This window comes from Plasmodium falciparum, assembly GCF_000002765.6.
Source record: "Plasmodium falciparum 3D7 genome assembly, chromosome: 5".
NCBI classification, from domain to species: Eukaryota; Apicomplexa; class Aconoidasida; order Haemosporida; family Plasmodiidae; genus Plasmodium; species Plasmodium falciparum.
Genome location: NC_004326.2, coordinates 890,001 through 905,107, shown reverse-complemented (window position 1 = coordinate 905,107; position 15,107 = coordinate 890,001). Strand labels below are relative to the sequence as shown.

The window sequence follows — 15,107 nt, the reverse complement described above, 5'->3', positions numbered from 1 at the left end:
GTTGGATTATTATTTTATAAAATTAAATGGTTTAATTATAATATATAAATACAATTCATTCATGTAGTTTAAAATACTATCTATTTATATTTTTATTTTCTTTCTTTGTAATAATTTCCCCTTTTATATTGTAAAATATATTATAACTTGTTAATATTTTTTTAATGAATATAGATAAAAGGAAAAATATTAATGAAACATATTTATAATATATATATATATATGTGAATAATTATATACAGTTAAAATAAAAAAAATAAAAAATGGTCAGACCTGAATATAGTTCGCCTCCCGAATTTGTAAGCAGACATTCCAAAATGGAAATATTATTACATATTTATAATATATGAATATATTAGTGTTTTTCCTTTTTTTTTTTTTTTTTTTTTTTCTCTTTTTTGTTCTTAATGTTTTCATACATACATACACTAATTTGTATTATTCATTTTTTATATTGTAGTTTTATAATGAAGAAGAAGCAAAAAAATATGTTAGAAACTCTCGAATAAGAGATATCCAAAGTCAAATGACAGAAAGAGCTATGGAGTTACTTCTTCTACCAGATGTAAGTAAAATTATATAAAAACCACATTTATATTAATTAAAATATATATATATATATATTTAGAAGAAAATAAAATATATCTCTCTTCTTTATTATTTTTTTTTTTTAATAAAGTCCCCATGTTTATTATTAGATATTGGTTGTGGATCGGGAATAAGTGGGATGACATTAAACGAATTAGATCATTTTTGGATTGGTATAGATATAAGTATTCATATGTTACGTAAGTAAATTAATAATAAAAATATTATGATATGTATTTATAAAAATAAAATTTTACAAAAAACGTGATGTCATCGTTATGATTATGAATTTATTATTTTATTTTTCATATCATATTTTAATATGTACATGTATATATATATATATATATATATATATATATATATATATTTTTCTTTAGATGTAGGATTGCAAAATGAAGCACATTTAGGAGGAGATATGCTTTTAGCTGATATGGGAAAATGTAAAAATTATAATAATCCTTATATATAATTATTTTATATATAAAAAAAATATTATATATTAACCCAAATTTTATATGACAATATATATGTATAATTTTTTATATAGTAGTTATTAATAATATATCATATATTTAATTATTTTTATTTTATTATTATTTCTTTTTATTTTAGTGATGCGATTTCAACCTTGTATTTTTGATGGGGTAGTCAGGTATATATAATTATATATATATATATATATATATATATATATATATTATTTATAAATATATTATATATATATCAATATTAATAATACTATTATTTTTTTATTTAGCATATCAGCATTGCAGTGGCTATGTAATTGGGATAAGAAAGATGAAAGTCCTGTGTCAAGAATTAGTACATTTTTTAAGTGGTTATATAACTGTTTAAAAAGAGGAGCAAGAGCAGTAAGGGGAAAAAAAAAGAAAAAGAAAACATGTGTATATGTCTGCGTAAAATGTGTACCTTAAAAATTTTGTAAATATGTATAATCTCATTTGTGAGAACATTTTATATAGAAGACAAAATAAATATTTAAATAATGTTAAACATATGTATGTTATAAATATACATATATATATATATATATGTGTGTATGTTTATTTATTTTTTTTTTTAGGTATTTCAATTTTACCCAGATTCTCCTGAACAAATTAAGACATTAACCAACTTCGCCATGAAGGCAGGATTTGGTGGTGGTGTTGTGGTTGATTTTCCAAATTCAGCTAAATCGAAAAAGTAAAAAATACAAAATATAAAATATGTGAAAAGAAAAACTGTTTATATGAATATATACTTGATGAAAATAGCAATATTATTATTTATTTAATTTATTTATTTTTTATAATTTTTCAGATATTACTTATGTCTGTGGGCAGGATCATCATTAGTTGCAACAATGCCAACCGCTTTAAATGATGAAGAAGAAAATATAATATCCCACGAGAGAAGAAAGTAATAAAAAAAGAGAGAAAAAAAAAGGAAATTTTGATAGCATAAATGTGTACACATTTGTATATATATATATATATATATATATATATATGATTAATAATAATTTTATGGGTCTATTTGTGTCAATAAAAAATAAATTATAATTAAATAAAATACACAAATGTTATATATATATATATATATATATATATATGTTACTTTTATTATACTTCAGGTTTAATAAAAAAACAAAAAAACAAATTAAGAAAAATAAAGAATGGATATTGAAGAAAAAAGACCAGAGGAGAATGAAGGTAATTAATGTGCTTTATTATTTATTTATTTTTATTATTATTATTTTTTTTTAATATTGAAAATATTAAATATATATATGTATATATTTTAATTTCTGTACCCTTATTTTTTTGTTATTATTATATTCATAGGGTTTGGATGTTAAACGAGATAGTAAATACACAGGCAGGAAAAGAAAAGGAAGATTTTAAAATAAAATAATGAAACAAATTATATAATTCATATAATATTTTTACATTATTAAAAGTATTTTTTTATTTTTATACTATTTCATATATATATATATATATATATATATTTTTTTTGTATTTTTATGTAAAAGCTACATTATTATTCATTTTTAATGATTACCGCATTTATTGTTACATATATTTATATAATATATGTTAAAGTTAATTAAAAAAAAAAATATACATATGTTATTTGTATTTGTATATTAAAAAACTTAAAACTACTATATATATATATATATATATATATATATATATATAAAACTTCTTTTTAAACATTAAATTTTATTAATACACAAAAAAAAAAATAAAATAAAATAAGAAATCAAGATAAAATATATAAATAATAATTATTCTTATTATTACTCATAATCTTTTTTTTTTTTTTTTTTTTTTTTTTTTATTCTAAAAATACATTGAAGTTTTTAAACAATTCTTCATTTTCATACGTATCATCAAGTTGTTTTAGTGCCTCTACCAATTCTTTATAATTTAATTCGTTCTATAAAAAATAATACATATAAATATAAAATAGATTAATGTGGTAAGAGAAAAATATTTATTTATAAAATCAGAAAAATACATATTCAATTAATTTACATTTATATTTTCAAAATCATACTTTGAAACTCTTTTTGTTTTCCTCATTATTTGAAGATTCATTGGCTTGTAGACTGATTGTTTTATTAATTATCTATAAAGGGATACAAAAATAAAGTAATAATTAAATAAGTAAATATATAAATAAATAAATAAATATATATATATATATATTTATATGGATTTTAAAATTTAATGATTGGTTATGAACTTTCGATTATTTCAATACTCACATTATCTAATGATTTGTGTAACACTAATGATATTAATCTTAGGCATGATTTTTCGTTAATTTGACATCCACTTTGTGAAAGATAGAAATCAATCAAATCTTCACTGAACTATAAATAACATTACAACAAGAATAATATGTTAATATATATTTTCTTATGATATATAAAAATATATATAACTTATATATATATAAATATTATTATTATTATTTTTCAATTTTTTATTTTTTTCTTTTCATATATAATTATATTTATTACTATTGGCTTGTTTTTAAGCAATGTTTTTATTAATTGTTCATCATGTTCATTCACAAAATTTTTATCCATCATAAAAGAGTTTACATACTTTTAAAATTTATACTATAAAATATATTTTACATTAGTTTTATATTATTATTATTTATTTTATTTATTTCTATGATTAAAATATATTAAGTTTTAAAGAAAAGCTTTATATCCAATAAGTATATAACAAAAATATGGAATTATGTACAAAAAAAAAAAAAAAAAAAATTAAAATTATTAAAATTTTAATTATTTTATTTATAAACTGCTTAATTATATAAAAATTGAAAGAAAAAAAAATAATATAAATAAATAATTAAATAAAATAAATACATTTATATATTATACATTTTATATATATATATATAATATATATATATATATTTTGTATTTATTTCATTATATTGCATGTAAATATATATAATTTTTTATATACATTATTTTTTTATATATTATTTTATGCCAGTCTTAGTGTAATTTTTTTTAATTATATATATAATACAATATATTGTTATTCTTTTTTCTTTTTTTTTTTTTTATAAAAGACTGTTGTTTATTCTAAATTATCTTATTATATATTTCCATACCATGTAATATATATATTTATATGTCCGGTTAATAATTAACATTTCTTTAATGTTTATTTTTTTTTTTTTTTTTATCCATGATGATATTTAATTTTATTGTTTTTTTCTATTTTATAATTAAAATAATTTCGTGATTAACGCTATATCATTTTTAATTATTTCTTCTTTTTTTTTTGGATAATTATATATACATATATATTTGTATATATTTATATATATTGCATTTTTATAAAAGAAAAAAAAAATTACATAATTTTTATTTGTTTCTCTTTTCATTCATTAAATTATTATGTTTTATATAAATTTTTTTTTTTTTTTTTTTTTTTTTTTTTTGTGGTAGTGGAATTTATTTGGAAAAAAAAAAAAAATAAAATAAATATGAAAATAGTATATAATTGTAAAAAACTATATGAATATTTACTTTAGCACACAATTTGTATTTGATTTCCCTTTTTATGGATAATAATATTTATCATTTCTATATAATTAATTCTTCTTTTTTTTTTCTTTTTTTTTTTTTCATTTAATATTTTAGATTTAAATATCATACACACTTTATATATAATACATTTTTTTTTTTTTTTTATAATTACATTTTATATTATATAATTTCCCATTCATAAAGTTTATATATATATATAAGAAAAAAAAAAAAAAATATATATATTTAATCCATTTAAATTCATACAATTACACCTTTTACTATGTATAATATATAGCACTTGAGGAAAATATAACTGGCAATAAATATATGGATAAAAAATATATACGATAATTCCGCCTTAAAATTAACGTTTAATGTACAACAATAAAGATCAATATTATATATTTCATATATATTGAATTGATGAAAATCAAAAAATTAATTATATATAACAAACAGTTTTGGTGTGTATATTCTTTTTTAATTTTATGTAACACTATCTTTATGAATTAAAAAAGAAAAAAAAAAAAAAATTAATTCTATATATTTACAGTACTATTATATATTATAACACTGGAAATGAAAAGATAAAGCAATTTCTGAGTTGTCTATTTTGTCTAGAAATTTAATATAAGCATATATATATATATATATATTACTTTTATATTTTTCAATTTATATATTTAAGATGGTAAATTTACAAAAATCTAGTGTTTCGAATAACGAACTCTCATATGATCCTATTAACAGAAATAAATATGAAGCTTGTACAAAAGTATACAATTATAAAATGTCTGACTTAACTACACATGGAAAACATGAGAACTTGGATGATTTAATACAGAATAGAAATAACGATATATATAATAATGATGATAGTTCTGTACCTTATAGTGACTTAAATATCAATAAAAATTTCATAAATACAAAATATAATAATAATAATATTAGTAATAAAGAATGTGATCATAATAAAATGAAACAACATAAACCTTTTAGAAGTAATTCATGTAACCTTATTAATTATAACAACAATAAAATATATATACATGAATCTACTAATAAATCGAATTTAGGACAAAATGAGAGATATATGATTAATAATAATTGTGAACAAAGTGAAATGTACGAACAACGTGATGTAAATAATAATAAATTTAATAGTGATATGTCATTTTGTAAAAACACTCAACTAGCCAATAATTCTAATGTATATGATAAGAAGTGTGATGAAGAATCGAATTATAACAATAATAATAATAATAATAATAATAATAATAATAATAATAATGTTGATGATGTAAATTTTTATTATAATTATGATAATACTAATAAAAATAATATGAACACTGATATTTATAACACATATAATAATTGTAATGATTCAACACATAGCAATTATAATTATAATCATGATAATAATAATAATAATAATAATAATAATGGTTATAAGATAGAAGAGAAGCCTTACAACCATATCAATAATATGTCCGAAAATGATCATATAATAAATAATAATAGTGAGTTGTCCCACAATCCGAAGAATAATATACCAAATTTAAATTACCCAATAAATATAGAAAATAATTATGTTGAGCATGATGATGGAGATAAGACGGAAAATAATTTTAATTATGTGTCACATAATAATGTAATAAGAAAAATTTTAGAAAATGGTCATGAAAACTATAATCATAATAATAATGTGAATAATGTAAAAAATGATAACATACATAATAATAGTAATATTAATAGTTATAATATTTATCCTCATTCTGATATATCATCTGTCGCACATGATGAATTTACGCACTCTAGTGCATCCATAAATAGAGAAAAAAATATGAAACATACAATTATATTTGATTATGTAGAAAATGAAAAAGATAAAAATATAAATAAAGAAAAAAATAAAAAACAAATGAATACATTTGTTCCCAAATATAATAACCTTACACCTAAAGAAATTCATTATAATTCTTTATGTGGTAATGATAACATAACAATTTTAGAAGCTAACAAAATTAAATTAGATCTCAATAAATTATCAGAAGAAGATAAAAGAAAAAAAAATAATGAATTACCTGATCAGTATCCATTTCATTTATGTAATGAATTTAAAAATGACATGCAATCTAAAAATAAACTTACATATGTAGAAAAAATATACCCAACAAATTATCATTATATAAATAACTATAATAAAAATAATGAAGACATATCTATTGAACAAAGAAGATATAATATGAATTCTAGTCATATATTTGATTATTGTTTAGATACAAACGAAAAAAAATTGGAGAAAAATTCTATTGAAAAAAAAAAAAAATATATATATGAAATAAAGAAACCTGAACAAAATAGTATGGATATAGAAAAAGAACAAAAACGAAAAATAAATCCAATGTATAGTGATTTGTTCGGAAGGAAAACACCTGATGTTAATGAAAATATAACGTATGAAAAAATTATACCCACAACTATTAATAGTAATTGGATATATTGTCCTATAGATGGAAGGAAATATTCTGATGGATTATATTACAAATCATCAGATAATTTAGAAAATAATAAAAAGGAAAATTTCCATAGAAAATCATTTTTTAAACACGACGGATATGATAATACAAAACGTCTTCAAGATGCTATAAAAAGAGGATCAAAAGTTTCTTTACAAGCGCATTTACAATCAGCTTTACAAAATGATATGACTACATATATACCTACAGATTATCATAATGTAGAAGCAATATATTTATCTTTAAGCAATTTAAAAGATTCAGTAACAGATGAACAAATAAAAAAATTTATCAAAAATAGTGGTGCACATATAGTTAGCTATATACCTGAATATGATTTGTTTAGTAACAGAAGAAAAAGCAATGCAAAATTATGTATAAGATATAATATGGGAAATAACGGACTAAATTTATTATTAAATATGTTCGAACAAGTGGATATTAAAGTTCATATAATATAATAAGAAAAAGAAGAAAGATACAAATGAATAAATAAATATAAATATATATATATATATATATATATATATATTATATTTTAATGATGTTCTTTGTTTATATTTAATATTCTTTTTTTTTATTTTATATTATATTTTTGTTTAAAAGAATTATCATTTTATTTATTTATTTTTTTTTTTTGGTGATTATATTACCGATATAAATATTAATACCTATTATTTTGTATTAATTCCAATTAATGTGTATACATATTATTTTTTTCTTATTTTAAGCAAAAAATTTGAAATATAAAGTCCAAATTTAAAGTTAATTTCGTTATATTGTTTTTATTTTTTTTTATTTTTTTTATTTTATTATTTTATTATTTTATTATTTTTTTTTTTTTTCCCACACGTGAAATATATATATATATATATATATTTATATAAATTTATATATGTACAAATATGTAAAAGAAAAAAAAAAAAAAATTCACATCTATAAAAACAAAAATAAAAAGTATATTAATTAAACATAAAAGAAGGTATTATGAACATTTATATTTCCTCCTCCCTTTAATTATGCTCTTTTTCTTTCTACCTCTAATTTTTATCTGAAAAAAAACGTAATGATAAAAGCAAATAATAATTATACATATAAAAATACATAAATATATAAATATATATATATATATATATATATATATATACATATATATTCTTTGCACTGAAAGAAAAAATGTTCTCAATTGGGTTGTACTACTGCTTTCAGCATAAAAAAAAAAAAGAAATAAGTTCATAGACAAATTTTTTTTTTTTTATAAATGTACTTACCTTTTTTTTTTTTTTTTTTCTTTTTAATTTTTTAACCACATGTACAATTTTGGTTTCCATGTGATTTTCTTTTTCTAAAGAATAATCATTTTCGTTCAAGGACATTTTCTGAAACTATTCGAATATTAATAAATAAATAAATAAATAAATAAATAAACATATATATATATATTGGAAAGATATATACATAACATTTATAATATATTTAGCATATCAAAAACATGGGAACAATATATGCACAAAAATTTTTATATAGGACATATATTCATACAAAATATTTACATATATATATACAATATATATGCTTACACTCATTAGGTTTTCCTCAAACGCCTTGTCAAAAAAATTTGATTCTTTATTAATTAGACGCCACTATTAAAGAAAAAATAAAAAAAAACATATATATATATATATATATATATATATATATTAATATAACATAGTAGGAATCTTAATTATTTTTCTTTTCATTCTTATTATTAATATGTATTCGTAATAATAAAAACAAAATATATTAATATTTTGGAATAGTATAATTATTTTATTTTGTTAGTACTTTTAGGGATGGCTTATTGTTTAATTTTATTTTTGCAACATTTTGATAAATCTTTTTTTTTTTGTTACTACTTTTACCCATTTGTATATCTATACATTAAGATTTTATATTATTATATTTTACTTTAATATATTTTTTATTTTGTTTCAAAATTTTTCAATTTTATTATTATTTTATTTATTTATTTTTTTTTTTCTCTCCTTTTATAATAAAAAAAAAATTTTTTTTATTTTAAAAAAAGGGAAAATTCAATGTTTCTATAATATATTACACTTTTTTTTTTTTTTTTTTTTTAATATATTATTAAATATTAAATGTTTATTCTTTTCTTTTCTTTTTTTTTTTTTTTTTTTTGTAGTTCGCATATATAAATTTTTTTCATATAAAATATTATATAAAAATAGGAAATTGTTCTGTTATACATATATTTATATATATAATAATAATATATATGTGACAATATTATTATGTTACATTAAAAGGAAGAAAAAAAAAAAAAAGAAAAAAAAAGTAAGAAATAAAAATATAAGAGATAAAAAAATAAGAAATAATAAAATAAAAAAATAAGAAATAATAAAATAAAAAAATAAGAAATAATAAAATAAAAAAATAAGAAATAATAAAATAAAAAAATAAGAAATAGGAAAAAATATATTCCTGCTAATTTTTTTTTTTTTTTTTTACATTTAATAAAATAAAAAAAAAAAAAAAAAAAAAAAAAAAAAAAGAAGAATTAAATGATATATAATATTTATATAATATAATTGTAAATACATACATATATATATATATATATATATATATATATCCAATGTGATGTTATATATGTACTTATTTTTTAATAAGGTATATTATATATTGGTATTAGTTGTTTCCACTTATAATTTTTTTATTAATATATACAAATTGGACCGCATGTTTTTGAATCTCATACTTGTTTGTGTACTTATATAATCACTTAGATACTTCAAATTTTTTAATCTTCAAAAGAAATGGAAAAAGAAGAAAAAAATTATAAAATGAAAATAGTAAAAATACAAATACAATAAAAATGATGTTTACGTATTTATAAAAAGGTTAAGGGGAAAATAAAATTATAATTATACATTATATATATATATATATATATATTATATACATAGTTTTAACACAAATAATACATTATATATTTTATTTATAATATATATATTATATTTTTTTTTTTTCTTTTTTTTCTTATAATATGTATTATTTATTATAGCAAAATAATTAATATATTTTTCAAAATAATTAAAAATATTTTATAATATATATATATACAAATAATATATGTACGATTATCATATTATAATTTTATATTTTATGCAACATTATAATTTATTAAATCAAATTTTATTTCTTTAATAATTTTGTAGACAAAGTTACCATTTCTTTTTTTTTTAAAACATCTTCATTTAGAAATTTTATATCTTGTTTTAATAATTCGACAGTAGATAAACTTCTTTTGTTTTTTAATTTATATGTATCATTTATTTGATTCATTTTTAACAGCATCTTTTTATAAGATATTTCTTTCAACTTTTTTTCATTCAATGTATTCCTTCAAAAAAAAAAAAAAAAAAAAAAAAAAAAAAAAGAAAAAAGAAAAAAATTTATATATATATATATAATAAAAGATATGTCAAAAAAAAAAAATATATTTTTTTTTATGCTGGAAAATAATAAACGTCATTATTTTTTTATGAAAAATAAAACAAGGAATGAAACAAATATATACATATTAATATATGTTAATTTTATTTTTTTAGTTTTCTTTTTTATTTATTCTTTATACTGAAGTTCCTTTATGAAATCCTCCCTTTCGCTTATAATTATTTGACTTTTATGAACCTCTTTTTCATAGTAATTTTCTTTTAATCTATAATTATTTCTTAAATCATTTAAACTTGAAAAATAAAAAATATAAAAATAAAATGAAAAAATTCAACATCTACATATATATATATATTTAGGCATATATGTTCATTTTATAATTTTTTTTTTTTACAAATTAAGTAAAAGATTTCCAATAAATTCATTTTTCTTGAGTACATTTATATTATATTCCTCTTTGATATTATTTATTTCTTTATATAATGATACAAGTTCATTACTTAGGATACTTTTCATTTTTTCATTATCTTCCACTTCAGATAAATTCAAAAATTTCTAAAAAAAAAAAAAAGAGGAAAGTTATAAACAGTAGACACAAATATGTATATATATATATATATATATATATATATATATATGTATGTATGCATATGCTTTCTTTTTAATTTATGTTTGTTACCCTTTCTGGTAACTCAAGTACATGCATTGAAGTATCATAATTCACTCCATTACTTATGTTTCCATTAATATATATATTATTCATATCAGAACTGATATCATTTAATTGGTTTATATTATTTTGTTTCCACTTTTCTTCAGTCCTTTGTTTTTCAATTTTTAATTTTAATGTATTTATTTCTGAATCTCTACTTTTTAATAAACTCTTATACATTTCTATTTCCTTCAAACTGTTATTTAAATTATCATGTAATTCATTCATATCCATATTTCCTGAAATGCTATCATTTGAAATTTTTGATATATTAAAGTTGTTATGGTTAATGATATTATTTCTATCAACAAAATTATCTTTATCATAATAATCTATATTATCTTTATTTTTATTTTCGTTATTCTCCTCTAATTCGCTTAATTTCATATGTGTATTATACGAGGGGTTGTTATCATAAGATATATTATTACTATGACAGATGTTATTATCACGTGCCATGTTATTATCATGTGACATATTATTATCACACGACAAGTTATTATCATACTTCATATTGTTATCATGTGATAAGTTATTTCCATAAGATGATATATTATCTTCATACAATTTATCATTATTGATATCGTTTTTAAATGGTTGGATATTATTTGTATCACTTAAATGAGACTTAAAACTTTTCATTGTTGACATATTGATGTCTCCTTTTTTCGTGACATCTTCTAATTTATTATATTCCAATTTGTCCTTATTTATTTTAGATGAATTTAATGAATAATTTATGATATTTTCTTTACTTAATAATATTTCTTTCATTTTTTTTAATTCTTCTTCTTTTTTATTAAGTTCATTTTCTCTATCTTTTATAATATTCATTTTATTTAAAACATTTTCTTTTAATAAATGTAATTCATTTTTTTCTTTTTCAAAATTTTTTTTTTCTTCATAAAATATTTCCTCTCTTTGTTTAAGTAACTTTACCTTTTCATTAATATCATTTTGGATCTTTATAATACTTTCTGTGTCCATAAGAAACTTATTATTACTATCATTTATATCATAAATGTTACTTTGACATTTTTTGTATGATATATTATTGAAATTATTATTTTTTTCCATTACATTCGTAAGATCCTTTTCTATATCATTATTAAAAGTATTATTTTTATTACTATATATTTCTTGTTCATTTATTATTATATCCTTTTCACTATTTATACTGTAAATACTGGATTTATTATTTTTCGTCAACATATTTGAGATATCATCAGTATATATTTTAGTATTTTTTTTTTGTGTTATTTTATCTTCTTCTTCTATATTATTGTCGAAATTGAATGTCTTCGTTTTTACATTCGATTTATATGAATATGAATTTATATTATCTATCATCATACTATTTCTTCTATATATATTTTCTATCTGTGATTGTTTTCTTTTTATATCATTTTCATCATTTTCAATTTTTATTTTTGTTTCTTCCAATAATATTTTTTTACTATGCATTTCTTTTAATTCTGCTTCAATTATATTATAATCCTCTTGTATTTTGGTTTTCTTTTCATTTAATAAATTATGTTCTGTTTGTATGAACGTATTGTGATCATTAACTATTTCTTTTTTTTTCTCATCCAAGAGAATATTATCTTCATCCATTTTTTTCTTTCTTTCCTCCAAAAGAATATTTTCTTCATCCAATTTTTTTTTTCTGTCATCTAAGAGTTCATTTTCCTCATCTAATTTTTTTTTTTTGTCATCTAAGAGTTCGTTTTCTTCATCTAGTTTTTTTTTTTTATCATCCAACAGTTCATTTTCCTCATCCAATTTTTTTTTTTTATCATCCAACAGTTCATTTTCCTCATCCAATTTTTTTTTTTTGTCATCTAAGAGTTCGTTTTCTTCATCTAGTTTTTTTTTTTTATCATCCAACAGTTCATTTTCCTCATCCAATTTTTTTTTTTTATCATCCAACAGTTCATTTTCCTCATCCAATTTTTTTTTTTTGTCATCTAAGAGTTCGTTTTCCTTTTGCATGTTTTCCTTTTTTTTCTGCACCAATTCTATTTCCAGTTCAATATCTTTTTTCTGTTGTTGTATAACTAGTATATCATTTTCCATGTCTTTTTTTTTCTTTATTAATAATTCATTTTCATTTATTATTTCCTCGTTTTCTTTTTTTATTAATTCTTTTTCTATTTCTAAATCTTTCTTATTTTGTTCGTTAATTTCTTTTATTTTGCTAAGTTTCAAGCTTTCTTCTATAATCTTTTTGGAGGAATCTTCTAATTTCTGTTCTTCGTATTTTACAATAGATTGGCTCTTGTACAATTTTTCAAAAAAAGATAAATTTTCCTCTTCATGTATTTTATTATTATTCGATATATGTGATTGTTTATAATATATATCATCTTCTCTTTTTTTTTGAAGTAAATCATACTTTTGCTTTATTTCATCATATAAAAATTCTAATTTAACATATTTTTCTTTTTCATTTTTTACAAGAGTTTTTAAATATTCTATTACATTAATATTTTCATCGTTTGTATTTTGAAATATGCTTGATTTGTTAAGTTTTAGAACCAAGTCGTTATTCAAACGATCAATTTTTAAAATTTCACTCTTAACCATATTTTCATTATTTATATTATGCAAACTGGATAAGGAGTTTTTTGTATATCTAATATTTTGATCATAAGATGTATTGTTGTTAAAATTCATCCCATTAACATGACTATTATTAGTAGCATTACTGTGTAACATAGATATTGTGGAAAATATATTACTAGGTTTCTCTTGTTTACTTGTGAGCATTTCTTGTATATTCATCGTACTATTTTTGTATCTATCCGATGAAACTAACCATTCATCATTTTTACATTGTGAAGATAATACATTTTTGTTATTCTCATTTGGATTTATAAATTTATTTATAAAATTATAAAATTCACTTTTTATATTTTCCAAACATTTTTGTCTCACATCTCTTTCAACACTAAAAAAAAACCTCTTGGTATAATCATCCACCATAATAAATTCATTTAATAAACTAAATAAATCTTGAAAGATTATTTTATAAAAATTCTCTTTTTGTACCTCATTTTTTTTACAATAGTCTACAATATTATGATAAGATGACTGAAATGTTGTTAACAAATAATCATTCTTATTTTTGATCATTTCTTTAATATTTTCGAGATTTAAATGCATTTTGAAAATAAATTCTTTTATATTAAGAAAAAGCTTATTGTTCATTTCTTTGTTTTTTATATTAACATATTCGGAGCTTGTATGTAATGTATTTTTCTTTTCTTTTGAATAGTACATATTTTTAATTGCATTCGATGTAGCATCCATATGTTTATTCGTATTATATTGATTTGGATGATATTCATTTGAACGATACTCATTCGGATGATATTCATTCGGATGATACTTGTTTGGATTATACTCATTCGGATGATACTTGTTTGAATTATACTCATTCGGAAGATACTTGTTTGGATTATATTCATTCGGATGGTATTTGTTTGGATTATACTCATTTGGTGGATATTTAGTTAGATAATATTCATTTTGATCACACTTAGTCTGATCATATATCATTTTTTCATTTTCTCCATACTCATTAGTATTATGTACCCTCCTTTTTTCATACATACTTGAATATCGCTTATTTCCTCTTTTCATATTTTCATAATTCATATCTACATATTTTTTATCATTATCAAATTTGTTTATATTTTGTTTTTTGTTTTCGTCTTCATCCTCTTTGAGTTCATGTAATTTATTTTTCATT

General features: G+C 18.2%; 5 protein-coding genes across 5 annotated transcripts in view; 2 read left to right on the top strand and 3 right to left on the bottom strand.

Moving 5' to 3' along the window:
• Positions 1-263: 263 nt before the first annotated feature.
• Positions 264-2,495, top strand: PF3D7_0522300 (18S rRNA (guanine-N(7))-methyltransferase, putative; the record flags this gene model as incomplete). The annotated part of the gene is made up of 10 exons (XM_002808662.1): positions 264-299; positions 461-565; positions 680-788; positions 969-1,031; positions 1,204-1,243; positions 1,349-1,463; positions 1,676-1,794; positions 1,912-2,010; positions 2,225-2,303; positions 2,436-2,495. 10 exons carry the CDS (start codon positions 264-266, stop codon positions 2,493-2,495), a joined length of 825 nt encoding a protein of 274 aa, XP_002808708.1.
• Positions 2,496-2,934: 439 nt separating this feature from the next.
• Positions 2,935-3,694, bottom strand: PF3D7_0522200 (transcription initiation factor TFIID subunit 10, putative; the record flags this gene model as incomplete). The annotated part of the gene is made up of 4 exons (XM_001351743.1): positions 2,935-3,036; positions 3,157-3,228; positions 3,368-3,475; positions 3,626-3,694. 4 exons carry the CDS (start codon positions 3,692-3,694, stop codon positions 2,935-2,937), a joined length of 351 nt encoding a protein of 116 aa, XP_001351779.1.
• A 1,657-nt stretch (positions 3,695-5,351) lies between these two features.
• PF3D7_0522100 (conserved Plasmodium protein, unknown function) lies at positions 5,352-7,643 on the top strand (the record flags this gene model as incomplete). The annotated part of the gene is made up of 1 exon (XM_001351742.1): positions 5,352-7,643. The coding sequence occupies one exon, from the start codon at positions 5,352-5,354 to the stop codon at positions 7,641-7,643; it is 2,292 nt and encodes a 763-aa protein (XP_001351778.1).
• Positions 7,644-8,167: 524 nt separating this feature from the next.
• On the bottom strand, positions 8,168-9,090 carry PF3D7_0522000 (conserved Plasmodium protein, unknown function; the record flags this gene model as incomplete). Its single annotated transcript, XM_001351741.1, has 4 exons — positions 8,168-8,233; positions 8,454-8,567; positions 8,763-8,825; positions 9,010-9,090. The coding sequence occupies 4 exons, from the start codon at positions 9,088-9,090 to the stop codon at positions 8,168-8,170; spliced, it is 324 nt and encodes a 107-aa protein (XP_001351777.1).
• Positions 9,091-9,963: 873 nt separating this feature from the next.
• Positions 9,964-15,107, bottom strand: part of PF3D7_0521900 (conserved Plasmodium protein, unknown function) — a gene marked incomplete at both ends in the record, with an annotated part of 6,488 nt that continues 1,344 nt past the window's right edge. Inside the window, 5 exons of the mRNA XM_024473436.1 lie at positions 9,964-9,990; positions 10,414-10,588; positions 10,823-10,933; positions 11,036-11,196; positions 11,321-15,107. The exon at positions 11,321-15,107 is cut by the window's right edge and continues 1,040 nt beyond it. Coding sequence (XP_024328902.1) covers positions 9,964-9,990; positions 10,414-10,588; positions 10,823-10,933; positions 11,036-11,196; positions 11,321-15,107 — 4,261 coding nt within the window. The remainder of the gene's footprint in view (positions 9,991-10,413; positions 10,589-10,822; positions 10,934-11,035; positions 11,197-11,320) is intronic.